The sequence below is a fragment of the Podarcis cretensis genome, assembly GCF_951804945.1.
Source record: "Podarcis cretensis genome assembly, chromosome: 11".
NCBI classification, from domain to species: domain Eukaryota; kingdom Metazoa; phylum Chordata; class Lepidosauria; order Squamata; family Lacertidae; genus Podarcis; species Podarcis cretensis.
The window spans coordinates 41,205,224-41,233,057 of NC_137180.1; the positions used below are offsets into that span (position 1 = coordinate 41,205,224).

The 27,834-nt window shown below is 41.2% G+C and overlaps 3 protein-coding genes across 13 annotated transcripts in view; 2 read left to right on the forward strand and 1 right to left on the reverse strand.

The window, feature by feature from the left end:
* ERCC8 (ERCC excision repair 8, CSA ubiquitin ligase complex subunit) overlaps positions 1 to 27,834 on the forward strand; it is a 355,379-nt gene that overhangs the window by 235,899 nt on the left and 91,646 nt on the right. The window lies entirely within an intron of this gene.
* LOC307226790 (THAP domain-containing protein 6-like) lies at positions 5,604 to 23,022 on the reverse strand. 9 transcript variants are annotated; one of them, XM_079995842.1, is made up of 6 exons: positions 22,892 to 23,022; positions 10,801 to 11,004; positions 9,284 to 9,491; positions 8,749 to 8,868; positions 7,620 to 7,736; positions 5,604 to 5,924 (listed from the first exon to the last, which is right to left on the reverse strand). In XM_079995842.1, exons 2-6 carry the CDS (start codon positions 10,878 to 10,880, stop codon positions 5,802 to 5,804), a joined length of 648 nt encoding a protein of 215 aa, XP_079851968.1. In that variant the 5' UTR covers positions 10,881 to 11,004; positions 22,892 to 23,022; the 3' UTR covers positions 5,604 to 5,801. The 9 variants fall into 9 exon arrangements, with proteins under 9 accessions (XP_079851968.1, XP_079851972.1, XP_079851970.1 ...); XM_079995846.1 differs by having other exon boundaries at positions 22,767 to 22,892; XM_079995844.1 differs by lacking the exon at positions 22,892 to 23,022 and adding an exon at positions 22,728 to 22,860.
* Positions 22,862 to 27,665, forward strand: SMIM15 (small integral membrane protein 15). 3 transcript variants are annotated; one of them, XM_079995926.1, is made up of 3 exons: positions 22,862 to 22,993; positions 25,228 to 25,306; positions 26,922 to 27,665. In XM_079995926.1, exon 3 carries the CDS (start codon positions 26,950 to 26,952, stop codon positions 27,175 to 27,177), a length of 228 nt encoding a protein of 75 aa, XP_079852052.1. In that variant the 5' UTR covers positions 22,862 to 22,993; positions 25,228 to 25,306; positions 26,922 to 26,949; the 3' UTR covers positions 27,178 to 27,665. The 3 variants fall into 3 exon arrangements, with proteins under 3 accessions (XP_079852052.1, XP_079852053.1, XP_079852054.1); XM_079995927.1 differs by lacking the exon at positions 22,862 to 22,993 and adding an exon at positions 23,277 to 23,426; XM_079995928.1 differs by lacking the exon at positions 22,862 to 22,993 and adding an exon at positions 24,686 to 25,042.

Here is a 27,834-nt window from a genome sequence, read left to right on the forward strand (position 1 = left end):
AACAAGTGCTCAAGTCTTCACAAACCGCAAGTGAGGCGACGTCCCCTCTCCTCAGCAGCCAGTCCATGCAGCCATGAACTTCAAATGGGAGTCACGCCTGCTGCACTGAGATCAGCATTTGGCATTTAATCCAAAAGAAATCCTGAGGCGAGCCTTCCTTGACTCCTCCATTAACTCAGAAATGAGTTTTGCCCCTTGTCGCTTTTATTTGTCTCCAACACTAACAACATTTTCATGGTTGTTATAAACAGATAAGCAAACCTAAAATCAACTCCAAATGCCCCACAATGTCAGGGTGTTTTTGTTTTGCTAGGCTCTTGTTTTCCAGGCGCCAGGCCTGTAGTGCCTTTTTCTTCCTAGTGATTTATGACGCTGCTTTTCCTGTTTAGTTAACGATGATTCTTGACAATTTAACTCAACAGGCAAATTTGAGGTACATCTGAAAAATAAAACAGTCGTTTGAGGGATTCATACTGAGAGGTGATTTACAAGCGCCAAGACTAGCCTCAGTCACTTGGGATTTTGCCACAGGTGCCATTTAAGGTGATATTTTCTCCACAAGTCGAGTTATGGCATCATGCTTTTCTAGCACTCTGGGACACATTCTGATGCCAAGGTGAACTCAAGGAGAGACTAGCTTTTCTAGCCCACCACAAATGCAACAACATTAACCTTATTTAAATTTCTACAGTTGTATCTCGGGTTAAGAACTTAATTTGTTCTGGAGGTCCGTTCTTAAACTGAAGCACCACTTTAGCTAATGGGGCCTCCTGCTGCCGCCGCCGCGCGATTTCTGTTCTCATCCTGAAGCAAAGTTCTTAACCTGAAGCACTATTTCTGGGTTACCGGAGTCTGTAGCCTGAAGCGTATGTAACCTGAAGCATCTGTAACCCGAGGTACCACTGTAATCCCAATGCAGATGTGCACGTCATATAGGTCATATATGTAAAGCACATGACTTGCCACAAAAAATCCTGGGAACTATAGTTTGTTGAGGGTGTTAGGAATTGTAGCTCTGTGGGAACTAAATTTCCCCAGATTCTGTGTGGGAAGGGAGCCATGTGCTTTAAAGGTATGGTATATACACCACCTCAGAATGCCTCCAGTGATTACATCAAACTAATCAATATCAAGGTTAGAAGAAATCTGTCTTAGTTATATAGAAAGCTATTAACTGCATACACAGCATTCATTTAAATGACATGGTTTCTCCCAAAGAATCATGGGAACTGTAGTTTACCAACAGAGCTACAGTTGCCAGCACCCTCAACAAATTTCTGCTCCCAGAATTCTTTAGGGCAAGTTGTGTTTAAATGTACAATGTGTATATGAAGCCATTCTGAGTGTGTTTTGGGGTGAGGAGCTGGCTGGCGGGAACAGGGGTTGCCAGCATGGCACCTGCAAACCTCCTCTGGCACACATAGGGTCCTCCCTGAAATTAGGCTTGAAAAAAGCATTCTGTTGTAGCCAATATAATAAATTGTGTGGGCTTGGTTGCTGTGTGTGTTGCCCAGGCTGCAAGTGTGTCCATGAGCCCAAAAAGGTTGGTGATCTCAGGGCCTAGACATATCTGTTGAAGGCATATAAACAGTTGAAGCATACGCAGAAGATTACATCTGTTCAGCTCTGACGTATCCGTAACATGTCAAAAATATGACAGCAGAGGAGTGAGTGCATTGAAGTCATCCTTTCCACAGCACTGGGGCGGAAATCATGTTGTTCCTGTGCCTTGAGACTTAACCTCTCATTTTTTATGCTGGCTATCCTGTCCACTTTGACTCATTTCCTCACATGTGAACCTAGTGAGGTAAGACTGTCCAAAGTGCCTTTATCTATGTCCCACTGCAATTCCTGCGGTGAACCTCTTGGTATCAGCCTCTTTATGGAAACAGGGAGGACAATGAAGGCCCTGAAAGCCTAGCCAAAAGGAAGGGTGACTATATTTTAGAAAAAGCACCTTTTTATATTCTAGTGTTCAAAAACAGTCGAGTTTTCAATATGCACACTGTTTAAAATCTGGAAATGTTTGCATAACTAAAGTAGAATTTTAAAAACTACAGCTGGTTTACAGATTGGTCTTCTCACATGCTCTGCTTGTCCAAATAGGCTATAGCTTAATAAAACATACACACCAAAATCCACATGACCAACTACAATGGCAGAAAACTGTGTGCTAAGTTCAGAGTTATCCAGGACTCTTCCTCAGGCTGGATGGTAAACAGAGCAAGGGTAATGTTTGGTGGGGAAAGTTGTCTGCTGTTGGAGTCACAGAGTCTGTCCTTAGTCACAGTCTTAAGGTGGGATGTGGGATGTGGGAGGAGATAGCAGGCATTCAAACAAAGATGTGCTAAGTGCTATACAGGTTTTGAGTTGTGCCTTGGACTGCTGGAAAGAAGAAACATGCCATGCCATGGCTGATCCCCCATTTTTAGACATATAAATATAGTGTAATATTTCAGACATAAGGGCAAGTCATAGTTTTTGGAGTTTTAAGATCTGTGAAATTCAGGTGCTGAAGTGATTTTATCTTCTTCTGCAGGTTTTATGCCATGTCAGATTAAATTTTACGGTTTTTTAAGAAAACGATCCAGAAAACCTGGGTGATGGAGTGCCACATAAACACAACAACAATGGTAGTAGTAGTAGTAGTAGTAGTAATAATAATAATAATAATAATAATAATAATTTTTTAATGGTTTGTGCTGATGAAAGCAGGAGGAGGGAACACATGACCACACGGCTCATGCCCATGATACCAAACTATGGTTTAGAATTACATCTAGGATCTAAACTGAATTCTGATGTTAACTGCAGTAACTTTTTGGAGAAAGAGTCTAGCACAGCAAATGCCATTTTCTTTGTTTTTTTACAACATGGAAAACTGTCAAGACCGGCCTTAAATTGCTGTTGAGGCACAGCTGAACTCCACAGTATCAGCCTTGCCACAAATGGTTTCATTTTGTGCAAAATGTACCAAAAGGGTCATTACTAGAATAGATCTGCTAAAGTGCTTCAAGCAAATTTGTGCAGAACAATTCCTGGACATTTGGCTTGTTAAATGTTTTCAAAAGTTTGTTAAAAACTGACTTCTGGAGATGATATATGTAAAAACAAAGGTGGTGGTGGGGACTCAGAGCTGAAACAGAGTTCACTCCCAGCAACTGAGAAGGTAGGCTACTTCATATTCTCATTAGCCACCTTCATTTAGAACAGTTGTATATACTCTAAAAATTACTATATACCTCAGCCCCCCCTCCCCAAAGACCCTGATTCAAATGTGTAATAAGTCATTGATGAAGCAATATATACATTGGCTTGGATCCTAAGCTTCCACAAGCAGAAGGGTTTAATCTACAGTCGTACCTCAGAAGTTGAATGGAATCTGTTTGACTTCCAAAATGTTTGGAAACCAAAGCACAGCTTCCGATTGGCTGCAGGAAGCTCCTGCAGCCAATCGGAAGCCTTGGAAGCTGCGTCAGACACTCAGGTTCCAAAGAACGTTCGGAAACCGGAACACTCACTTCTGGGTTTGCTGTGTTCGGGAGCCAAAACGTTCGACTCACAAGGCGTTCGGGATCCAAGGTATGACTGTACTCATGTTTGTGACTGAGATCCAGAGGAGGAGGCCATTTTTGCCAGCCCACCCCCACCATCTCTTATGCTGCTCCAGAGGATGCCAAATCATTTGAAGCCGATTTTATGGGAGGGGGGTTACACATTAGGTTGTAAGGGCAAGCGACCATCCATAAGAATCACCTCCCTCCCACCCAGCCCCGATTCCACTGGTGGGAGTGTTACAGGAGCAGAACTCTGCTCAGAATATGTTGCTGCCTGCAGGAGCAAATTTAGGGTTCCAGCCATGGTTATTTGTTCATAGAGTTTGCAGGTCTTGATTTATTTCTGACTGAAGATGTCTATGCTGGACTACTATATGTCCATGTATAGTTGTACAAAAATGATGTACTAATTATAAGTAGGACATGACACTGAATGCTAGTTGCACCTCTACAAAAACCTTTTCAAAAGGGTTAGGGTGGTGGTTGTTTTTGGATGGTAAAGCAAGGTAAATATACTTCTTTTATGTTTAGAGTGACCTCTGAAATGTCTTCAGTCCTCCCCCTCCTGAATTTTATTAGTTAATCGATAAGACATGATACAGAGTATAGTTGTTATCATCATAATCGCACCCTTGAGAACTTTGAGGCATGAACTATTACCTTTTGATAACACGCATGGGAATGGCTTCATTTAGATTATGAGACAATTTTATAGGAGGGGGGAAATGGGCTCTTCTGTTGAAGAAAGATGAAGCTGGCCATTTAAAATTAGCAGCCATTTCTATTGAGCTGATAGATTAACTTCCCCTTGTAGATTGCTCAAAGTCAAACAGAACCCATCCCCCTGTCTGAACAGCTACAGAGGAAAAGCCATTTATATGTGACATGACTGAAAGTCACTTTTAGCTTCATATGTATGCCTTGAGGATAATTAAATTGCAAATATGAAGAGAATGTAGCAGCAACAAGATGACTAAAATTGAAAGATGTGCACTAGAGCATTTCCTCTGCAATAAGACTGCAGTTTTACATATCACTTGTTGTATGAAATATACAGCATACTCACAGCTGCTCATTGCAGTTTACTTCTTATCTTTTTTAATGTGGGAGATGTAAGAGTTTGATCTTTCAATGGAATTTTATAAAAGGTCGAAAAGAAACCCTCACTGAATCTGGGTCTGGAATGATACTGTTGGATAATAAGTTACAACAATTACTGGTGCTGGAGAGGCTCAACAAAATGTTCTGCAACTGTGTGCTGGCGCTTACAGGCGGTTTCCTTTTGCAGTTTTGATGAACATTCATGTAGCTCATTTCACAGCCTCAAATGTTGTTGAAAGCAACTACTGAACATCTAACGTGCTCTGCCAGTGCAAACCCTACACTAGGCTGTGAATTCTGCATCCAAGAAAATCTGCAGAAAACAAATTGTAGATATGTCTGACAGAAGGTGACCCCGCCCCCCCGGTTAGCATTAAATGAGAAAAGGCTGATCGTGTTATATTCCAAATTAGAACTTGAAGCAATGCCTAGCAAACATTTGGATGTTTCATTGCCAGTATTCTGAATTGCAAGTTATTGTTCCTTTGTGTGAGCACCACATCTGTACAAAGTGTCATACTTCTGAAATTCTTATCTGGCAAATGTATATCCAAACAGCTGTGCATATACAACTCATTCTGAAATTCACCCCTCTCATTTCTCCACAATTTACTCAAGTCTTAGTGAAGCCCTCCATGCCATGAATTTTAATATACATGATTTTGGAAGTAGACACTGTGGAGGGTCATGTTAAGCAGAACAGGGGGAAATGTAGATCAAAATCATAGACCTCTTTCCATAATTACTGGGAATAGTACTGAATAGAAGTACTGTACATTATCTCTTAGTATTTTTAATGTATATGTTGCTTAGGGTGGATGTTGTTATCTACCCTCTCATAAAAAAGCTTCAATTTAAACACTAAACAACTTTAAACCCATTTATTATAATAGTCTTAAGTTGTGTTGTAGCCATGATGTTCAGCAAAAACAAACAAAAACCCTACAGAGTTGCCAAATCTGTTTATATGAAAACTTGAATATATTTATGTAAATAAATACAGTGGGATACATAATATTCCATTAATGAGTATAGGTGAGAGATGAGACCTGGCATTCATCTAAGGCCGCACTGTTGGATACCTCATTGGATGCATGTCCTTAGAATGTTTGTCCATTTAAAACACCCACATCTGAATAAGAGTCATTGTTCTTTGGGAGGTCTGTTCCTTAATCTTCTTCTCAACTCATCATTCTCCTCCAAAAGCTCATCTAGCTTCCTTTTCAGTGTTTTTGGACTATCTGTAATATGGTAATGATGCTCTGTCTACAACAAAGAAACAAAAAACAACTCAGTGTAATGTGGAATAACACAAGCACCCTGCAGGATCAGACCAAAGGCCCAGCTATTCCAACCCTTCTGTTCACACAGTGGCCAAAGAGATGTCTATGGGGAAGCCCATAAGTAGGGCCTAAGTCCCACAGTATTCTCCCCACTTAACGATCTGCTGCAACTGGTATAGAGAGGCATGCACTCTCTGAAAATATATAACCACACTACATCTAATGCCTTCGATCCAGAGATGTCTTGCACAAGAGGAAAAGCATTTTTGCCCTTGTTCAGCAGCCCTGCTAAACTCCACCAATTTCCCTGTCTTGCAGTAGCCTGCCCGCCCCATCTCACACAGATACTTAAAAGTGATCTAATCCAGGAGTAGATTTTGTGATTGACGGAGGGATCTGTAGTGGGGAGGAGGCAGTGGTGCCAGCGAGAAGACTAAAAAAGAACCCTTGTGCAAGAAGAGATCTACTTGATCTTTTCTACATCCAACTTAAAATGTTTCTGTGCATCATAATTCATTGAGATGCTTGCTTGTAGAAATCATGAAGTATCATGGAAAGTGTTTTTAACCTTGTTGAACACCTCACCTGCATACCAAATTTTCCAGTCACAAATGAATTCAAGAACCATCTTTCTTGTATGTCACACACTATTAGATAGCAGTGGTGACTTTTCTGTAGTGAACCTGAATTTATATAATTTCCTCCCCAGGCAATCTGACTGTCTATTTCACTTGTCTTCTTCCAGAGACAGATAAACCTCTTTTTTTTGCTCCAATATGCTTTGGTGTGATAAAGATCACAATCCTATGCATTTTTATCCAGAGGTTACTTAGTTTCTATGTGAAATTAACTCTTCCTGCCTGCCCTGCATTATTATTGCCTCCTGTTCTCTCTCCCTCTTTTTGACCTATCTACTTTTGATATCAAGAACAACGTGTATTGTTGTGAATGTAGACTACTTAGACAATTGCTTGTCATGTTCATCAAGATAATTTTAGAGCTGTTCTGCTGAAGTTATGAAAAGCAGGCATCTGTTCCCTGGGAACAGGAGTAAGAATGTAATGAATAGCTTCTATTCAAAACATTGGCTATATGCTAGCAGCTGAAGAGTATTAATCTTTTTTTTAATGGTTAAGGGAAAGACAACAGATTTGTCTCTCTTTCGGCAAGCACACAGTAAATTCAGCTAGTGTTGTGAGATTACTTTATTATTATTATTATATTTATATCCTGCCTTTTTCCTAGTCAAGGACTGAAGACAGATTACACAGATAAAATAGAAAATGCTAAAAACCTAGGGAAAAAAATAATTAAACTGTAATTGAACACTAATGTAATTACAATAATATAAAAAGACCCATTAAAAACACCACCAACAGTAAAAACATCACAGCACCAACCCTTTCTTCAAAAGCAGTCAATAAATTCGAGGCTCTGCTTCTACATACCCAAGCACAACATTTAAATGTAATTTTGAAGTTTAACATACATGTTCAATTTAAAGTCGTATTATTGTGCTGAATGCCCTGATATCTCATGCTTCCTTAAAGATTTAATCTGAATCATGATTTCAGGATTGGGCCAAAACCTACCTTGAAGCAACTGTTTCTGCACTCAACATTTACAATCATTAGATTCTGAAGAGGACTGTTGACAAAGTTACTGCTTTTATACTTACTGTGAGGGTATACTTTGCACTATATACCTCAGTGGGGCTTATCTTTGAAGAATAGCTATTCAGATCCACTTTATGCTCTTTGTGCTCAAGTGATTTTTGTGAATCACTAGCTGGTGTCTACAGAAAAAACCAAAAGTGGTTAAATCATTGATAGAAAAGTAACTTTTTTGTGCTTTGCTACGTTTTAAAGATAGATTTTCATTTCCTTGCTTTTCTTCTTCTTTTTCTCTAGAGCAAGAAGAAATCAGAAATCTTACATACTGATAAAGATGAAAATATCATGTTGTTGCTATAATATATGCACCTGTTCTGGAAAAAAAGAAATGTATAGCGCATTATTTTTCTTTTCAACACAAACAAATGCAAAGAAGCTCCAGTATTATTATGCTTCTAGGCCTGGGTCTGGCTCCAAAGAGTGCAGCCTTATCCCTCAAATGCCACCAGAAAGATGGCTGTATCTGTTTTGTGGTTGGGTGTGACAAACAGTACTTGGATGTCCTTTACATAACTGTTACAAATAATCTGTGGAATTTGGCTTACTAGATTTTCAGTCCAATCCTATCTGAAATATTCCGCTGTACACAACCATTGGCTCACTATAATTTCCACGCATGCAGAGATTGGTTCCAGGAGCTGCCCAAGACATTTTGCTACCTGAGATGAAGGATGAGATGGTGCATTCACCATTCTGTGCACAAAATCTAACTAGACTTGTAGTAGAATTTTACTTCAGCGCTGGTGATGGAACAGAGTCCTCCAATGCACCCTATGGCAGAAAGCTAACCTATTAGGAACTGAAGGGCAAACACAGATACTCTAGCTACTTTTTGCCTCTCTGAATTTGTCACCTGAGGCAGCTCCCTCACTCTAAATCACTCTGCCTCATGGAAGGGCCAGCCCTGATTGGTGCAAATCAACATGCATTGAAATCAATGGGAATTTTGCAGCAATCTAACTTCACAGGGGCTATTTACCTTAGCAATTTTTCCTTTAGTATGCTGAATATACACTAATTACAACAATAAGCCAGCTAAAAGTAAATTACAATTTACACAGCAGTTTAACAATCCACTAAAGGTAGCTAACTAATCTCCACAAAACAGATAATTCATTTTGCCTTTCTGCTTACAGTTTGCATGATCTGCTGACTGCACATCTCATTTTTGCTGCCATTTGCCTTGACAAGAGTGAGGTCAAGTGCTCCAGCCCACTTGGAGTTCTTTCTTCGTCTTTTTGGAGCGTGTATTTTCTAAGAAACAAAGAACAGCTCCTAGGAAGTCATTGAAAATGTGGCAACAATTACATTCAGAAGTTCTGCTGCTTGAATGGTATACTTATTTAAACATTTTGTATCCCACCTTTAGAGAACAAGACCCCCAAAAGCAGCGGGCAGCAATTAAAAGCACACACACAGACAAAATAAGATCACAATAATGAAATATAATTAAATAAAAATGGGAGTGAATAGCAGCACAACCCATAGCAGCAGCAGCAGCAGAAAAAAGCCCCCTAATTTAAGACCAGACACTAAGCCAAACAGGAATGTCTTCACTAGTCACCTGAAGGCAACAAGAGATGAAGCTTGAATGAATGGTCCACCAAAACTGAGGACCAGAAACAAAGAAACAGTATAATAAAATTAGAATATCACACAAATCTCATACCTTAGAAGTGTCAGGAAAGGAAAATATAGAAGGACAACTTTCTTCCTTGAGAAACTTCTTTCCATTAATTTCTCTGAAGCACTCTTGGCTAAAATGCTGAGAACAAATCATGTCCCACTGAGATGGCATCCAAAGTTTGCCACTAACAGGGTCAGCTCGTTGTACTGACATGGCCCATTCTTGCTTTCTTGCATTATCCTTGGGAAACCTTGTTATAAGCAAAGAAAACCCAAGTATTCTTATGGTAATGTTATAAACAACCACATTTGGAACAAACATATAGAAAGTGTTATGTACATGTGGTTGTCAGGCTAAATGCTCAACAAGCCCAGCTTTTGGGGTAGTAAAGCTTCAATCCTATACACACTTACCTAGGAGTAAGCACCACTGAACTCAATGAGACTTACTTCCAAGTAGAACTGTACAGGACTGTCAGAGGGGTAAACAAATTGGCAGCTGAAGGCCTGAATCATGCAGAAGGAACATTTCCCCCCCCCCCCCATCTACAAAGTAAGTCTACTCATTTTTCAAGTGCTGTGCACAAAATACCCCTGTGGCAACCCTGGCTATCATTCAAAGCACCTCAGGGTGCCATGGCACACTGGTTGAAAACCACTGGTGTAAAATGTTCTTCTATGGGAATGCTTAGAACAATTGTGAGCAGATTTTAGACTTGCAGGATCTCCTCACCCCACCCCTGAACCCTGAGATCAATCAACTAGAACCACATGCAAAACAGTTCTAGTTTTCGGACACATTTTAAGAATGAAGAGCAGAGTATTTCTGAGCACATGCACAGCCCAGAATGAAAATTCACTCTTGGATTTCTCCCAGGTATTCTTTGTTTCAGCAGCTTAATTTTCAACAGGGAGGAAACCTTTAAGACCTTGCTACAGTTAAACAGTTGGGAGCCAGGATCTACGGTGAATCAACTATAGATCTACTAACATATCTTATTCTGCCTTCTGCCAATCTACAGCCTGCCTGACATGCCTTGCCTATATATTCAGTGGAAAGCTGGAACATACTATTTTTCAAATACATACCCACATTTACTGTATGTAGAAAATAATTATATTTTAATGAAAGGTCCTCCTGGATTTTGCTGGAAAGAGTCACAAATGGGATAGTGCATTTGGGTGACAGATCCTCTTTGTGAACTAATGAGAACTGTTCTTCCCAAACATCCCTGCACAATGTTCCGCTATGGAATACTGCTGCATGCTGGTATTAACACACGTCATCCAAATTAAGACATTCAAAATTTATTACCACATTTCTGCTCTTACATAAATCACATTCTTGTGCAATTCAAGCACAGGCATGGCAGCTAAATTAAATATCTCCACAACATGCAACAGGATCTGGAGTAGCCTGCAATGTTATTTTTGGAGACTGTGAACAATATGCCTCCTCCAAACATTCATTCCTGTGGGCACATGCCTAATAGTCTGCAATAATAATGATAATTAATAAAAGATCAGGGTTTACACTATGCTCAGGCTGTTCACACTTACCTGTGAAAAGTTATTCCCTGTTTCCTGTTCAACTTTGTGTCTGAATTGGTGCAGTTATATGCTGCACAATATTTCACCATGGTAATTCTACTTCAAGCTGTTTTAGAAAAGAAGAATTCTAAGCAGCAGAGCACATGGAAAGAATACACTAGAATGAAAAGCTTCCGTTGGAGAAGGTGCTGCAGTTCATTTCCATGTAGAAGGCTGAAAGAAGGGAATGAGAAAAAATCTTTTTGTCAAAGAGTTAAGATTAAGTTACATTCTTCTTTTTAACGTAGAAACGTATCATACTGCTTGCACAACAGATTTCCTTTTGTGCAAATGGGACTCCCCCCACCCATTGCATCTTCTCAAAAATTTGTCTCCAGAGCAAATTGGGGAAACAAGGTAGCTGGAAGAGGCAGGAAAGAGAGGGTGCAATGTTGGATCTTGATCCAAAAGACAGCATTACTCTTTTTGACAGTTATCATTTTGAATCAGAATTTTCTGAATTTTAAACAGAGATGACTACTTTATTTAAGACTTACAGCACAGTCCTAAACATGATTACCCAAAAGTACATGTGTGCATGTGCAAAGGCTGAAGGCCCATTCTTGTACGTATTCAAGGGCAGAATCATAGAGCAATAGAATTGAAGAGCATTTGTTGTGGGTTTACACACTCTTGCAATACTTGCATAGCTTGCAAGTATTAAGTATTGTATCATTATTATCAACACATGATTGTCACACACATCCTCTTTCTGGGATTTGTGCATATGGGGTGTGTGGGTGTGTATACCACAGTGTCTATATAGATTATAAGGGTTCCAAACCATGGTGCAAGCTCCCCACCACCACCACAATGATTCAGAGTCAAAGGAAAGGTCAAAGGAGAATAAGCAGCCTTAACCCCCACTCCCTTTTATCTCTCTTCCAGAACAGAAAGTGGAAGGGCAAGAGGAGGAGAATCCTTCTCTTTGCCCTCCTTTCCCCAAGCTTTCCCTCTCCCAGGGAGTCCCCACTTATTTGTTTCTATTATGCACTTTTCAATTATTTTTGTGTCACTCACTCAAACAATAACATGAGCACCCTCCCCACAATTATGCAGAAAGAGGTATTACTCCCCTGGCTACATTTTTGAAGAGCTAATTCTCTAATTCAAGGACCATTTTCTCAGCACTGGAAAATGCCATTCTTTGGGCAAGTCAGAATGTGTTCTACATTAAATGCATTTAGCTAACAGCCATTCAGAGTCAATAGTAACAGGCTTTAATTTAAATGCAGCAGAAAACGCCAGATCATTTTTGTACTGTTTTTGAACTGCTGAATAGCAAAACCCACCAGCCAAGAGAAATCATCTATATCCATTTTGCAAAATCAACCATTGAAAACTCTAATCCTTTCTTAAATGTACATGTACTGAAGGTAACAGAAATGAGAACAGTGGCACATTCTATATGTTTTATCTAAGCTTCAAGGGAAAATGCAAAATAAGCTTTGTTCGGCATCAGTGGGTCACACCTTTTGTTCTCAACACCTAGCATGAAAGTATCCATATGGTTTTGAATGCAACCAAGGGGGTGATATTAACCACCTCAATAGGAAAAAAAACAAGTGTTGTGACTTCTGTGAACCCACCCCTGTTTAAAGAATTTGCAAGATCCATGACTGACATGGTCTCTTTCTTAAAAAGCTCAAGTCCGTTGCAGCAGTCCACTTGAGAGCTTTGCTTCAAACCTTAAGATTGACAAGAATGGCAATAACAGTTGCCTTCACCTCTGTGGAATGACTAGCTATTCTTGCCAAAAACTGTCATATTCACCACAATGGGCAAGGGGCACATCTCTCTCCAGCACGCCCTTGCTCTAGCCTTTTCTCCACTGTGTTCTGCATCAGCAGAAGTTCCACAACTTCTTGAAGCTTCCTTAAAGCTTGAAATGTCTATTTTGAAGCTAGAGACAATTATTCATATACTTGTCACATGTATGTCTCCTCCTTCCTCCATGGAAGCAAGCATGGGTTAAAATACTTTATACTGGCTAAGCCAGAGTTTCCTGTTACAATCTAGTTTGTCATCAGGAAAAACTGGCTAAATCCCTGTGCCAGAGCACAACAAGTGATGGGAAAAGAGAGGAATGCATGGGTATATGGACAAACATCCAAACGTAGCCACTATGTGTATTTATGTGGACTTTCCTTCTTGACATAGTTCTGCTGTAAATACATTGCTTTTAAAAGTGTTTGAAGAAGGTCGACTAAAGACAACAGACCAGCATCCCAAGCACACTGCCAATCAGGACGAAAAGTACACAGAACAGCTTCTAACTGTACTTCAGCACAGTATAAATAGATCCAGTCTCCATGCTTATTATTGCAAACAGGCACAAAGACACAGCCAGAATTTCTAAATGTGTTTGGAAGAATGAAACTAGACTTCCCTGCTGCAAGAAAGAGCTGGAAGTGGTGGAATAGCCAAGGTAAGAAGGTGTCCTGCTTACTCTATGAACCAAAACATCTGGTGCTACATCTGGGTTGCTAGGTAGCATACTTCTCGCAAGGTACTGTTCTCCCCCACGGTCACCAAAAGTAGCAGCATTTGGAACAGCAGCAGTAACATCTAAAGCCCCGGGAATTGGTATGTTGCATCATTATCTCTGCAGAGCCTTCATCAGTTACCACAACCTTAAGACGACAAAATTCATTGCTATATTATGTAACTTTGTGAAAAATTAGTGCTTGAATTTTGCTTCTTTCCCCATTCCCCATCATTTCCCCCGTATTGTATCACATCTGTTAGATAAGGCTGTGTTTTAACATCTTTGTACAGTGCCTTGGAAACTTTAAGTGCTTAATAAATAATGTCCAATGCCAATACGAATAAAGGATGGTTCAATGTCATTTTGTTTTTGAAGTAAAGCTTGAATTTGTGGTCTACGTTTCAATACTTTAACAATGTGGCTTTGGAATTCTTTTGTAGTTATTTGCATGGCCAAGATCATCTATTAATCTTAGTAAGGTTTTAATTCTGTATTTAAAAGAAAAAAGGGTCCATCCATTTTGAAATCCTTGGTTGGCAAGTCTTCTGGCACGCAACAAACTATAAGGGCCCCTCAAACTCAGTAAAACTGGAATATGGTTGCCCAGGGTAGGGAATGCCTTCCCCCTCCTGTACCCCAATGGAACTAGGCAGACTCGGTAAAAGCCACAGATAATACCTGGAAGAGTCAAAAGAGATCATAAGAAGATATGGCTGGGAGAGGGGAAGGGAGTAAGAGAGGGATAACTTGGGCAGAAGCCTGCAGAAAACTGCCATTGGCTTGAAGGAATTCTGGCAGTAATACCATGAAAAAAAGAGATCAAGATCTGGAGCCATTCCTTTCTTCTCTCTGAGGCCGGACCTTGGGAAAGGGATGGGGTCTTGTCTCTTGACACTTGGGAGACGCAGTGGGAGGTCAGAGATCAACCCTGCTCTAAGCCTAGTGTCACCATCACCCCAAGCCTGGGGTCTCAGGAAAAGACAAGCCCTTTCCAGCCCTATAGCAGAAGATGACCTCAGACAGCTCCATCTCCTTGCTGTCACAACATGGTCCCAATGTTATCTAAGGAGGGAAAACACACCAGGCAGACTAGACTCACTGGGAGCTCTTCACGGTGCTGATACTGGAAGCTCTGAATCTCTCTGGAATGGCAAATTCCTGATGCTACTAACCCTATTGTATTGCTAACAACTGAAGCTCCAGATTCTCACCAAAGAGAATACCTAAGTGCAATGCTAAGCCAGAGACAAGAGTCCACATCTTTCATGAGTACCAACCTCAGGAAAGAGCAGAGGTAGCCAACATGGTTCCTTCCAGATGCCATTGGACTCACAGCTCCCATAATTCCTGTCCATTGGCTGTGGCTGATGGGAGCTGCTATCCAATAATACCTGGAGGACACCACATTGGCTACCCCTGATTCAATGACAGAACTGGTCACTGTCTCCATGCTACACTTTGGAGGAGTTTTGAGCATTTCCAAAGCACATCATGAAGCTAGGGAGAGATTTTTATCCCTTTCTTTAGTTCTCTGGGCACGCCAGAAGACATAGGAAAAGGACAGAGCTGGTGGCATCTGCAAATATTAAGGTCAGCCAAAATGTGCAGACCCCAGAAAATAACCACAGGGGCAGCAAGACCACACACAGCAAAGGTGAAGTACCAGCAACACTCTTGCAAAGTGAGCAGACACTGGATTTCAGGCTCCCTATATATTTATACTATAGGCAATAATGAAATAGAGTGCTAACGTCCATTCCCCTTCTACCAAAATATAGAGAGCTTCTGATACACAATTCTAGCTCTTCCCCCACACCCCCTCATATACCTACACCCAATAAAGCATCTTCTTCCTATTTACACAGTCATTTCTTCAATTTGGAAAATACCCGCTGATTAACTTAATTTTATGCATTGCTTTTAATATAATTTTGCTTGCAATATATATTGTGCAAATTAGGACAGCAATTCCAATCATCATTTCTGCTCATGTATGAGAGTTGAGACATTAAAAAAAGATCATTAGCCTGGAGGCACATTGCCTCATGCTGTGATCACTTCCAGAAGTGGGAGGGAGGTCAGTTCAGGGCCAGGTGTATTCCATGTCAGGTAGTCAATGCATAAAGACAGAGTTCAAAACACCACACAAGAATTCATTCAGCACTTAACTCAGCAGATAAGAAGAGATTAATGCTTCCAGCAATATGCCTGGAGGCTAATGATTTTTTGGTCTCCTTCTTCTCTTTCATTTGACTGCAAATGTAACATGAGGAGGAATTAAAGACCAGCAGCACAATTAATCTGCATTTACTGTGTCTCACTGTTTTTCATTAAAGGCAATGTATGAAATGAATTTCAGTCATCCCTTCTGGCAAAGCAAAATGCTTAGACCTCAAGAAGCCTGAAGAGGCCAGTTTGCATTAATCTAGCAGTACCAAAGGGCCTTAAAGCCTCTTGGCAATTATTCTCTGCTGAAGTCCTCCATTAAGCCCTGGGGCAGTATATAGGTTAGTTCAGTCTTTAGTACATAACTTAAGGGAGCAGAATGGCTATATCTAGGGAAACTAATATACTACTGAACTCAGCTCAGGACCCAAGTGAGTGCCAGGCAAAAGCGTTCTTCTTTTCCCAGGCTTTTGGCTAATTAAACAAACTATTGCCTTTTAAAATTTTGGCTGATTAATATCCGATACCCTTTTAAATGTGTTGTGGGAAGAGGAATTCTTCATTTGTTTTTGTTCTTATTTTTGTTTTGCTTGGTACTATGTTACTTATTTTTGTGTTTTAATATTGTAAACCACCCTGTGATCCTTGGATCTATTTATTAAACAGAAATGCAAGCAAGCAAGCAAGCAAGCAAGCAAATCAATCAATCAATCAATCAATCAATCAATCAATCAATAAATCCTGAAATAAGAGACTCGCTTTTTAAATGGAATCATCAGTAACATGGGCCAATCACCACCCTGCTAAATAATTATTATCACAACGTGCAACTCCCATCAGTATCCGCCAAATGGACAATGGTCAGGGATGATGGGAGTTTTAGTCCCAACAGCATCAGGCGGGTGGGTCACAAGTTCCCCAACATTGCAGCAGAGCCTGTATACAAAGAGGTTAGTGATTTTGCACTGTAGCCCAGCTTCTGAAAGGCCCTCCATTTCAAATCCCCCTTTGGTTGACAGTGCCTGAGATGGGGCACAGGTCTGGGACCTCACAACCTGACAGGTGTACAGACAATAGCACACTGTCCAATAGCAGTAATTTAAAAGCCAATTCCTTTTGTTGCTACTGCCCAGAGGGGACATACTGTGTAGTGAAACTTCAGTCATGCCTTCTGCCTGTACTTTGCAGAGTGCTGGGCCCACACAGACTAATCCACAAATGAGTTGCACCAAGTTGTTCTCAATTATTCAACACAACTCTAGGGAGACCTATGCAAACTTATTTGGCAGTAAGTCCCATTGAGCACAGTGAGACTTGATGGGTAATGCAGATGATGATGATAATGGTAATAATTTTATTACTTATACCCCACCCATCTGGCAGGATTGCCTCAGCCACTCTGGGCAGCTTCCAACACATACAAAAACCATAATAAAACATAAAACATTCACTTAGTCTCTGAATGAAATGAAATAATAATGTTGTTGTTGTTGATGATGATGATGATGATGATGATGTCACGGTCCCCTTAAGAGCTTGGACTTTGACAAGGAAGAATAAGCCATAATAGTAGTAGCGGCAACAAAGGCAATGGAAGAGCAAGACTCAGGCATAGGCCTTTAACACTGGGTCTGAGCCAAAGCCTGTCACATCAACGGAGACGCAAACCCTCAGGTCCTCAAAGAATTGACCATCCCTAGACCTGGGCTCTTATGCTTTCAGTCACGAGATCATGAGCACAGGAACTGAACCAGGAGGGAACTAATGGGAATGAGATGGTGTGCTAGGCCCCAGGCCATGAGACTGGCCCTTTAAACTTTGTATGCTCCAGGAAAGAGTAGGCTTGAGAGTGATAAAAAGACCCATTGAGGTTTAAGGACTTGTGGGAGGCTTGGAGCTCTCCGTGGTGCTGGAACCTTGGCCCTTACTTGCATTGCTCTCAAGTGAACTGGTGTGCCTTCTGGGCTTCTGGTCAAGGTCAGGCCAGAACAATGACAGCGTTTCTGTTTAAAGTAAAGTACTTTCACTGAGGTGCTTTAAGGAACAGCCTCAATCCCTTCATGACTACAGAGGCTCCAAATGGTATGAAGCGATGCTATATTGTGCATTCTATGGCTACACAACACATTGGGGCATTGTTGTTGTTTTTAAAATAAGATCTAACTCCCAATGTCACAAAAGAGGTTTGGCTGGCTCTACTACAACTGTAAGAAATACTACCTATTGCTGTGCAAATGCTGCAGATCTGTCACACATGGCTGACAAAGTGCTGATAAAGCACTCTCACTTTACAAGCTGGGGGTGGGGTGGGGGAAGCACAAGAAAAATTTAATTTTCATGGCCCTTCAGAAAACACTCACCAACGTGCCATTGCAGGGGGAGCTGCATTACTCATCCAGAAACAAGGGGGATATTATTCGGCAGGTGGAATAGACAAGATTCAAGAAATTATGCAAGATAAACAGTTCACGAAGAAGCATAAAGAAATAATTCACTCCTGGGGATGATTCTTTATGGATGCAATAGCCTAAAATTCATACCTGATATAACTTCACTAAATTCAACGGTGCCACCCCTGAGATTAATCTGTAGCAGAAAGATGCACATGACACAAAAGATTTTAGGGACAATAGATAGATTGAAATTCAGCCTGAAAGATTCACTAACGAATTATGGACCAATGGAATACATGCATAAATTGTAAAATTATATTATTTGTATTTAAAAATGACAGCAAGATTTGCCCAGCTTTAACACTTCCAACATTTCCCAGCTGCACTGTGGCCTCAGAACAAGTCTTTGTTTCCTGTGGTATTACTTTGCATTTATTATTTTACACCTAAAATTTTGGAACCCCTCCCCCCAACATCCTGAGCTCTTTTTCCTATAGCACAGAAAGGCAGCATTTTATACAGGATTAATACAAAATCTGAACTACTATGGAAGGCTGTAATGAATTTATTTATAGGAGTGTGGTGAATTACATATTGAGTCTGTTGCCTCAGTATTGGCTTCCACTGTGTGCTTTATGATATTGAAATGCACTGAATATTATTTGATATTATATATTTTTTTAAAACTGTTGTTTTATTATTGTTCCACTTTTTCATTTTGTGAGCCACCTTGGGGGGGAGGGAATATTTTTTAAACTGTCATAAAAAATGTGTCCAATAAAATAAACAATAAACCTTGTTTTCCATTAGAACCAAATGAAAGTTTATTTTCAAAGTGCTGTAAAACAAATCACTACATGTATTTGGATAAGTTTTCAAATTTGGGGGATTTGGGTTTTCTTTACTTTTCTCCAATTATTGCCATGTTTTATAATAAGGGTGGGGAACAAGATCCAGCCAGTAAGGTGGATTTTGAACTACCCTGCCCTCTGGGAACCACTCTGATAAGTGGGTGGGCCGGCTCCCTCGGCCAATAAAGCGAGATGAGCGCCGCAACCCCAGAGTCGGCCATTTCTGGACCTAATGGTCAGGGGTCCCTTTACCTTTATATATATACACACACACACACACACACACAGTAGTAGTACCTCGGGTTACATACGCTTCAGGTTACATATGCTTCAGGTTACAGACTCAGCTAACCCAGAAATAGTACCTCGGGTTAAGAACTTTGCTTCAGGATGAGAACAGCTAAAGTGGTGCTTCAGTTTAAGAACAGTTTCAGGTTAAGAATGGACCTCTTGAACGAATTAAGTACTTAACCCGAGGTACTACTGTATATAAAAAATTTAAGACTGGATTGTACTTTTTGTCCTGATCATCAACAGTTCACCTTAATGAATACATCTTTGTCAGTTGGCAAAAACTTGGGGTGGTATTCAACTAATTTTTACCATTTGAAATGAATGAACTTTAATTAGTCATGTTGATTAATTTTGGTGAGTAAAGCTGAGTAAATCACCACTCTTATATTTTATTATTTATTTATTTATTTATTTATTTAATTAATTAATTAATTTGATAGTTGCTTTTTCTTGCCCAAGCTTATGGGAATACAGCAACTACCAGAGTACTTACAAGTCACACTAACACTCTCTTAGCAGTCCTCTCCTGCAGTTAGTTTAACAGATACAACCCAAACAATTTCCTTATGAAATGCTCACAATAAGATGTCAAGTAACACACCCTGTATTCTGTCACAACACATATACATACTGGACATCCATATGCAATCCAATTCTGTGCATATTTGATCCAGACATGACAGAAGTGTTCCTGGCCAATAAATCAGTTTGCGCAGGAAGAATGGATGGTTTCTCATTCCCACTGCAGACTCAAGAATTACTGTTTCAGGGTGCTCCTGGTTCCAGTATTGCTTTGAGATTCTAGGTGTTGCTGGGTCACAACTCCCATCATCCCTGTCTGCTGGGCATGCTGGTTAGAACTGATGGGAGTTGGGAATCCAACATCTAGAAAGCCACAAGTTCCCCAAGCTAATAAAAATTCAATTACCGGTAAGTGTTTATAAGGCTAGAACCCTAGGTGAAATCCCATTGACTGAAGAGGGATTACTTTAGAGTAAATAGCAAATACACATGGGGTCATGCTTTCACAATTAAATTAAAAAGCTTAGGCTAAAAATCCTTAAAATATTTTCAGGTATCCTTCCTCCTTTATAGAAGAATTTAAATTTAAATTCTATCATGATCCTTAATGCTATCGAGCCACTCTGTGCTCAGCTGGGTTTGCCTTGCTTTGTCTTATCTTTCAGCTTAAATGGTCTTATTTACTTTCACTACTTGCTTCTATAGCAGGTGTTCTACATCATTTACTACAATGTCCAAGATAATGAATTTATTTATGAATAAAAGGAATTTCAGTTTGCACAGCACAAAGTAGCACTCAGGGAAATCTTTTTCCAAAGGTATCTGCCATGGCTACTTAACATTCTGCTGCTGTTTTTAGGCTGCATTTTAAATGCACAGTCATAAGAACAGTAGAAGGTATACCTAACTGCCCAGTTTATATCATGGTAAAACAGAGCATGAAGGCTGATTCAAAATATAGTTACATAAACTAGTGAAATCACTGGGGAACTTTTTGATACAAATACATCTGCTCAAGCTACACCTTTGCAAGTGTTGGTGTGATGCTTCTGATAAGATTTAGAATAAAATCTACTTGAGGTACTACATGAACCCTTTCTGGACATATTTGTGTATATGTATGTATGTATGTAAACAAATATCTATGGTATTATAAGCAAACAGTATACTTTAAGACAAAATAAAAAAATTCCTTCCAGTAGCACCTTATAGACCAACTAAGTTAGTTCTAGGTATGAGCTTTCGTGTGCATGCACACTTCTTCAGATACATGCACACGAAAGCTCATGATGAATGCACACGAAAGCTCATACCTAGAACTAACTTAGTTGCTTAGATACATGCACACAAAACTTAGATACATGCACTTAGATACATGCACACGAACTTAGATACATGCACACGAAAGCTCATGATGCATGCACACGAAAGCTCATACCTAGAACTAACTTAGTTGGTCTATAAGGTGCTACTGGAAGGAATTTTTTTATTTTGTCTTGACTATGGCAGACCAACACGGCTACCTATCTGTAAGTAGACTTTGAATCATTTGATTTGTTGTAACATTTCTGCATTGCACCTTCTGAGAAACACCTTGTGGCCAGGTTTAGGGACAAAAGGACTTTGTGATTCCCTGCTTTTTGAAAGAAATCAAGAGTAGCTTATCCTGCGAACCCAATCCTGATTTATTTATTTACTTGTCTTGTGCTGTGTGTAAATTCAGATTGTAAACCTGCTGAAAGGGTGTCCGGGGATATACATTTCTATACGAATTTTGCATATATGTGTGTGTATAACATACGGGAGCGCTTGGCAATTTATAAAATGCTGCTGTTGTGTTGATTCCTTGGCTCCAGTCTCTGCCCTGACTGCCCTGCCCCCCCCAACAGGCGGGGGTGCGGCGGGACTTTAAACGGTGCGCCAACCCAACCGCAGGCACCATTTCATTAGAAAGGAGGAGTTCAACGGGGCTTCCTCGCAAACAACCCCCAGCCCTCTCTGGATGAGGAGCATGCTTCTCCTCCAAAAGCCCGAGAGCGCGACATGCCCCGCCCGCCTCACGGGAGTCCCATTCAGGGCGCGAGAAAGGAAGGGCGCCGCTGGCGAGCGCTTCGCTACTGCGCGGAGCTAACCTACCGCCTTTTCCCGGAAGTTCCTCGCTCTAGATTCCGCTCTGGCTGCCTTCATTCCCCCTCACACACGCAATAACCCCCACAAAGCAATGGCGGCCCAGGGGCGCCTCTAGCCACGTGACCGCTTTTGCAGATTCAACACAGAGGTATATACTGTATGTGTCTCAAACGGAAGCCAGCTGCTCTAACAGTCAGACACTCACACTTCCCGATCCCTTTCCCCCCCACAAACTACAGGGGGTGGAAGAGAAAGCTGCCCGTAAGTAAACCATGGAGAAAGAGAGACGCAGCAGAGTGTGTTTTGAGGATTGCTGGGTAACACTGCGCTCCAGTCCTGCTGGCGCGCTTCGCATAGAAGCAGCTGACAGGCAACTCTGAGGACACGATGCTGGAGTAAGAAGGGCCACTGGCCTGATCCAGCAGGGAGGCAATTAGGTTTCTCCATCTCCACCTTGTCAAACGATTGATTATTAATTGATTGCTTTTATGGTTCACCTTCTCCAAGGAGCTGAAAGTGGCGCACGTGGCTCCCCACTCATTTAATCCCCACAAACAGGTGGGTTACGCTAAGAGGCTATGAGTGGCCCAAGATCACCCAGTGAATTTCGAGGCCAAGTGGGGATTTGAACCCTGGTCTCCCATGTCCTGGTCCGATACCACACTGGCTCCAAAGCAGGAATAGCCAAAGCAGGAGGGTCGTGTTCTTGTAACCCAGATCTTATTTGCGTCAAAAACTTTGTAATTCTATTGGATTTTTTTAGTTATAAACACAAGACTATGGAGGGCAAGGCTTCCACGCGCAATTAAGTATTGGATCGTGGCTGGGAGCGGGTTTAGGCCTTTGCTCCAACCTTTGTATGGAAGACTGAAAACCCAAGCCTGCCTCAGCCCTCCCTCTTCTAGCCACCTCCAACACGGCCTTAAATAAGCCATGTGCACATTTTGCACCTGAAACAAAGCTTGCGAGTGAGAAGCACCGTACCTAATGCTTTTTGTTTCTCGGTGGACACGCTACGGTCTCATAATCTAAGCAACAAATAAACACCCCCACCTCGCTTCTCCACAGTTTTCTATGGGCAGCTCTCACTACCGCTCTCGGGAGGCGGAGGAAGGCGAATCGGGTCTACGGGAACCCGGAAGTTCCGTCTCCAGACCGCGGGGCGATTTACAGCTTGCGTATGACAATAAATCTTGCAGCGAGGATCTGCTACTGACCTTTCTAGCCGACTGCACCCTCTATGATCGCTCAAGACAACAGAGTCGAAACGGAGTGGGCGTGTGGACTTCCTTTACCCTCTTCCTGCTTCCGGTTGGAGGGTGAGCGAATATTTTAGCCGGGGACGGGGGAGGGGAGGGGAGGGTTGCGTTGGGCGATTCCAATGGGAGGAGGCATTGTGGTTGGCGGGGGGGGGGGGGCTTTGAGGCGTGAGGGGAAAGGCGGCTCCCGCGTCCCCTGGCGCTTGACGAGGCTCCGCTGAGGGAGAGGGAGGCCGGGCCCCGCCGGGCGGAGGATACCCGCTTCCTCTCCTAATCCTCAGGCCAGGCCGCTTCCTACTGCGGTTTGCCGCTGCCTCGAGCCCGCCGGGGGAGGAGTCTGTCCTTTCCCCCGAAGGCATCGGCGGGAGCCCTTCCCGGTCTCGCTTCCGGCCCTCGCGCTCCTCGGCCAACCTCTCCCGCTTCGCGCTCCGCCCCTCTCCCCACGCTGCGTTCTTCGCCTTAACGGCCGCCCGCGCAGGCAGAAGCCCAACAGGTGTGGTTTTTCTCAGGGCCGGGGGCGCGCCTGCGTCTTCCCAGTCACGCGGCTGCTGCCGAAGCGTTTCAGAAATTGATAGTGGGGCATATGTTTTTTTTAAGAGCAGCAGCCGTTTAAGATTCGTACATGACATTCAGATAAACGCCTGCTGCTGCTGCTGCTGCTGCTGCTGCTGCTGCTGCTGGCTTTGTGCTCCTTTTCCGTGTCTTATTCTAACGCCTGCATTAAGTCTTAACTGCATTGTCCCTGTCCGGGGAGATTTCCGTTGGTCCTGCTAAAAGCATTCCCCTACAATTAACTTTGGGTTTTGTCTCTGCGAAACCAACATGAGGACCTGCCTGTGCGTTTAGGAAAAGCCCTGGCAGTCCTAATTTTAGAAATGTTCCAGTGGCAAGTCTCAACTATAAAGCAGTGCTGTAGTTGTTAAATTACATAGGGTACCCTGTCCCCTCCACATCTGCAAATATGTCGTTAGCTACTGGTCTTGGTTTTGAACTCTAGATTGTCGCCTTGGATTAGAAATCCTTTTGTGGCCCCTGTCCCCATAGGCATGTGGAAAAAAAATCCATGCTTCAGCCACCTTGAGTGTAAATATGAAAACATGCTGAGGGGGTTGGGTATACATGTTAAAGCATGTTTGCCTCATGCTTTTCTAGGAACAGTCTTAGGTCAAACCAGCCTTAGACTGCAATCTCTTCTCCTTACTTGAGAGTATGCCTTGTTTAGTGTTAAGTGAATGCTGTACATAGGGCTTACTTCTGAATAAATATGCATAGGACCGTGCTGCTAGTCCTCAAGGATTCAGTTGCAGTTCTGAGCATGCACTGTTGTTTACATCAGTTGCTCCTACCTTTCGAACAGAAATGGTTGGCTAGCAAGTCCTTCTCCAAAGCTGTTATCTATTCTTGTTTAGAACAGAATATGGCAATCATGTGCTTCAAATAAGTGTATGCTAGGAGCAAAGGAGGGGTATTTCAGGTGTACTTTCATCTGTCACTGTGGAGATTATTGCTGACAAGTGGAGGCTGTGTCCACGATGAAGAGTTGGACTCAAGTAACAGAATTTCAATTCTCCATACAGATATGACCCTGGGGCAGTCTTATGGAATTGCTGTCTGAGGCATGAACTCACCCTAGATGTACATGAAATTGGAGATAGAATTGAAAGCTTAAAAGAATTGTGTGTGACAACCCTATGAACTGTAAGAGTTCTAGCAGCCATTTAGACCAATCCAGTTTAGTATAGGCTCTCCTTTTCCCAAAAGACCTGTAATGGTTGCCTTTTCCAGGGGGGGAAAACACTATGGAAAGAAGCTAGCATCCATTTATCTTTTCATAGTAGAGTGCAAATGTTTTGCCTAAAATGGCTGTCATTAAAACATTGTTTCTTGCACTAGCCTCAGTGGATCTGATTCTCTCTCTTTATTCTAACATATTGATTGCGACAGTTGGTAAATTCCAAAATGTGAGAATTGCACATAAATCTGCCACATTTATGTATGAAACGCCAGCTCCCATCAGCCCGTCAGGAGTGATGAGAGTGGTAGCTCAGCAACATCTGGAGGGTCACAGGTTCCCCGTACCTGGCTTAAAGCCTGACTCGTGTTTCCAAAGTGAGTATCTGTATTCTCTGCGCCCCTCCAGTAATAATAGGGTCAGAAGGAAGGTCTTATGTCAGCCCTCCAGCTTGAATGTTGTGCAGCCTTTTACAACCAAACACGCAAGTATTGTTTAAGTTTGGATTGTTTTATATTGCTCTGCAATTTTAATAATCTGAAGTTACTTTACCTTTTTAAAGGTGATTTCCTTTTGTTCTCTATGACAACGGTATCCTGTTCTGTTGTGTATAGTTAAACTGGAGCTTCTTTGCCTCTTGGGTAAGTCTTATTTACTGGTACATTATATTAATGTAATTGTAAAAAATAGGGGTTGGTTTGGAGGATACCTGGGATCCCAGTGAAAGGACCTGAGATGATAGTGTGGTCATGGCAGCAGAAGAGAGAGATGAAGTTAGCAAAGCTGTTTTACATATGCTTAAAAGAGAGATATGACAGGGCAGAATTCAAGACACTGGATGTGCTTAAAATGTACTCTGCAGCTCATCTTGCAGAAGAGTGCCGAGAGGAAAAAAATAAACTGAATCTAAGATGATCTGCTTCTGTAACTTCCTGCAGAAGCATGAGAACTTTTGTAACACTGCAGGAATTCTGGCAGTGGAACACTGCTTGTAGCTATCTTCCTTTACTTGTTTCTTGAATCCAACCCATAATGCATTCTCATCTGGACAAGGCATTGACCAAAGGCCATGATCCAGCTGTAGTCATGTGAAACAACTGGTGGGTGCTGAGTGCAGATGTGTTCCTATTTGTGTCAGTGGCCTGTGATAAGCACACAATACAGACATGGATGTACCACTGGCATGAGGAGAAGGTTCATCCATCAATAGAATTAAGTGTCTGGATCTGAAAAGCATAGTTAACTACTGTGTTTTCATTTCACCATAACATCTATTTTATCTTTTGTGGTTTAAAATACAGTATTGGCATTAACTATGGACAAGAAGTGTGTAAAATTATTAAATTTTATGAGGAAAAAGTAAAGTATTCATGTGACCCATGGAAGAAGAATTTCAGGCAGTCTGGTCCTGTGAATCATCGTTATAATTCATTGTTATGGCAGTTTTAAGTACATTGCCAAATTCTGTTCTCTTTGGAAATATTTCCTTACCTGAGTGGCTTGCTTATTACAAGGAGTGACCAGCACAGAATTGTGCCAGTTCTCCTGTAATATGAGTGGATGTTTGCATGTTATATTAATTATTTTATTTATAACCTGCCTTTCTCTCAGTGCAGGACCTAAGGCAGTTCAGAGCATAAATTAAATATGTACATAAATTGCATTAATTGCATAAATACAATTAAAAATGCTCAGTAAATATATATATTTGGGGGAACCAAGTAACCCTTAAAGAAGTCATCCCAGTTTAGGATGTTGTGTTTAAAGGCCAGACATAATCCCATCTACCCTTTGCCCCATAGCATGGTACAAATGTACTTAGAGTATATGTTACTAATTGGTAGCAGATACCATAGCAGGACTGTTAACTACTCTTCCTGGAGTCCTGGAGTCATTTCAAGACTGACCTTGAACTAAGGAATGAATATCTCTAGGATCTCCATAATGGATATCACCCAGTTTAAATAAATGTTAGTCAATCACCCAGTTTAAATAAATGTTAGTCAATCAAACAAATGGTTAAATCTCCATGAGGAAAAACCAATCATTTTAAAGAAAGAAACCCTACTATGTTTTGAGATTATGCATGCATCGTAGCAAGCATGATCTTAGAGGAGAGAGTACCTTTTTAAAAAAGAGCTTTTGCCATCCACAGTTTTGGCAATTAAATTTGCATTATACTTTATATACCTAAATCTGCTGACCCGTTAATTCAATTGTTTAGTGCATCTAATTGTGTCACCACTTCTTTTTTAGGATTTTCCCCAATTAGGTGGCAGGAAAGATGTTTGATTATATCAAATCTTGGGCTGAATATATTGTGGAATGGGCTGCAAAGGATCCTTATGGATTTCTTACAACAGTGATCCTAGCTCTGACACCTCTATTCTTAGCAAGTGCAGTACTGTCATGGAAACTAGCGAAAATGATTGAAGCCAAAGAGCGAGAGCAAAAGAAGAAACAAAAGCGCCAGGAAAATATTGCTAAAGCTAAACGAACAAAGAAGGACTAAGATGTCAATCCTACTGGACAGAACTTTTCTCAAAAAGGCACTGTTCTTAAATTTGCATCTTTGCATTGTAATCTTCAACAGAGATGGATGTGCATAAAATTGAATATTCTTGAAATGACTTGTTTTTTACTTTGTGTTAATCTGTGGTAATTCATTAGGACTTACTTCCTAATTTAGGGTATATTTGTACACTACAGTACATGTCTAAAGTGTCTTTTTAAAATTATTGTTTCATTGATTGAAAACCTAATTACTTATGATTTTATAGCATGGTAAAGAAATGTACTGTTTATTTTCTACACTCTTTTCTACTACAGACTTAACAGGATAGCTTCTTTCTACTGTGACTTATTTCTACATACCAGACTCTCCTGATTTCATTGTAAAAGTCAGTATTTTCATCTTGCAGTGATCAGTTCATTTGTTGGAACATGTACTACCTTGACTATGGAATCTTACATGGTAATTAACATTCTTACAGAAGTGTATGTCTGCCCTTTTTCTTTAGTGTAAATGGCAGTGTTTACTGGGTACCTTTTTTTTGAGGGGGGGGGGATGTGAAATATGACCAATAATTGGGAATAATGACTGACCATGGAAATGAATGTGATGTGGAAGTGGGATGTGAACACAAGATTATTAGGTGCAGCTTCATTC

Excerpts from the sequence above, each read along its gene's own strand:
- SMIM15 (XM_079995926.1), top strand. The coding sequence starts at position 26,950 with ATGTTTGATTATATCAAATCTTGGGCTGAATATATTGTGGAATGGGCT.
- LOC307226790 (XM_079995842.1), bottom strand. The coding sequence starts at position 10,880 with ATGGTGAAATATTGTGCAGCATATAACTGCACCAATTCAGACACAAAG. Across the intron at positions 9,492-10,800 it reads CAGGGAATAACTTTTCACAG|GTTTCCCAAGGATAATGCAA; the intron begins GTAAGTGTGAAC and ends GCTTATAACAAG. Across the intron at positions 7,737-8,748 it reads GTCAGCAGATCATGCAAACT|ACACCAGCTAGTGATTCACA; the intron begins GTAAGCAGAAAG and ends TTTTTTCTGTAG.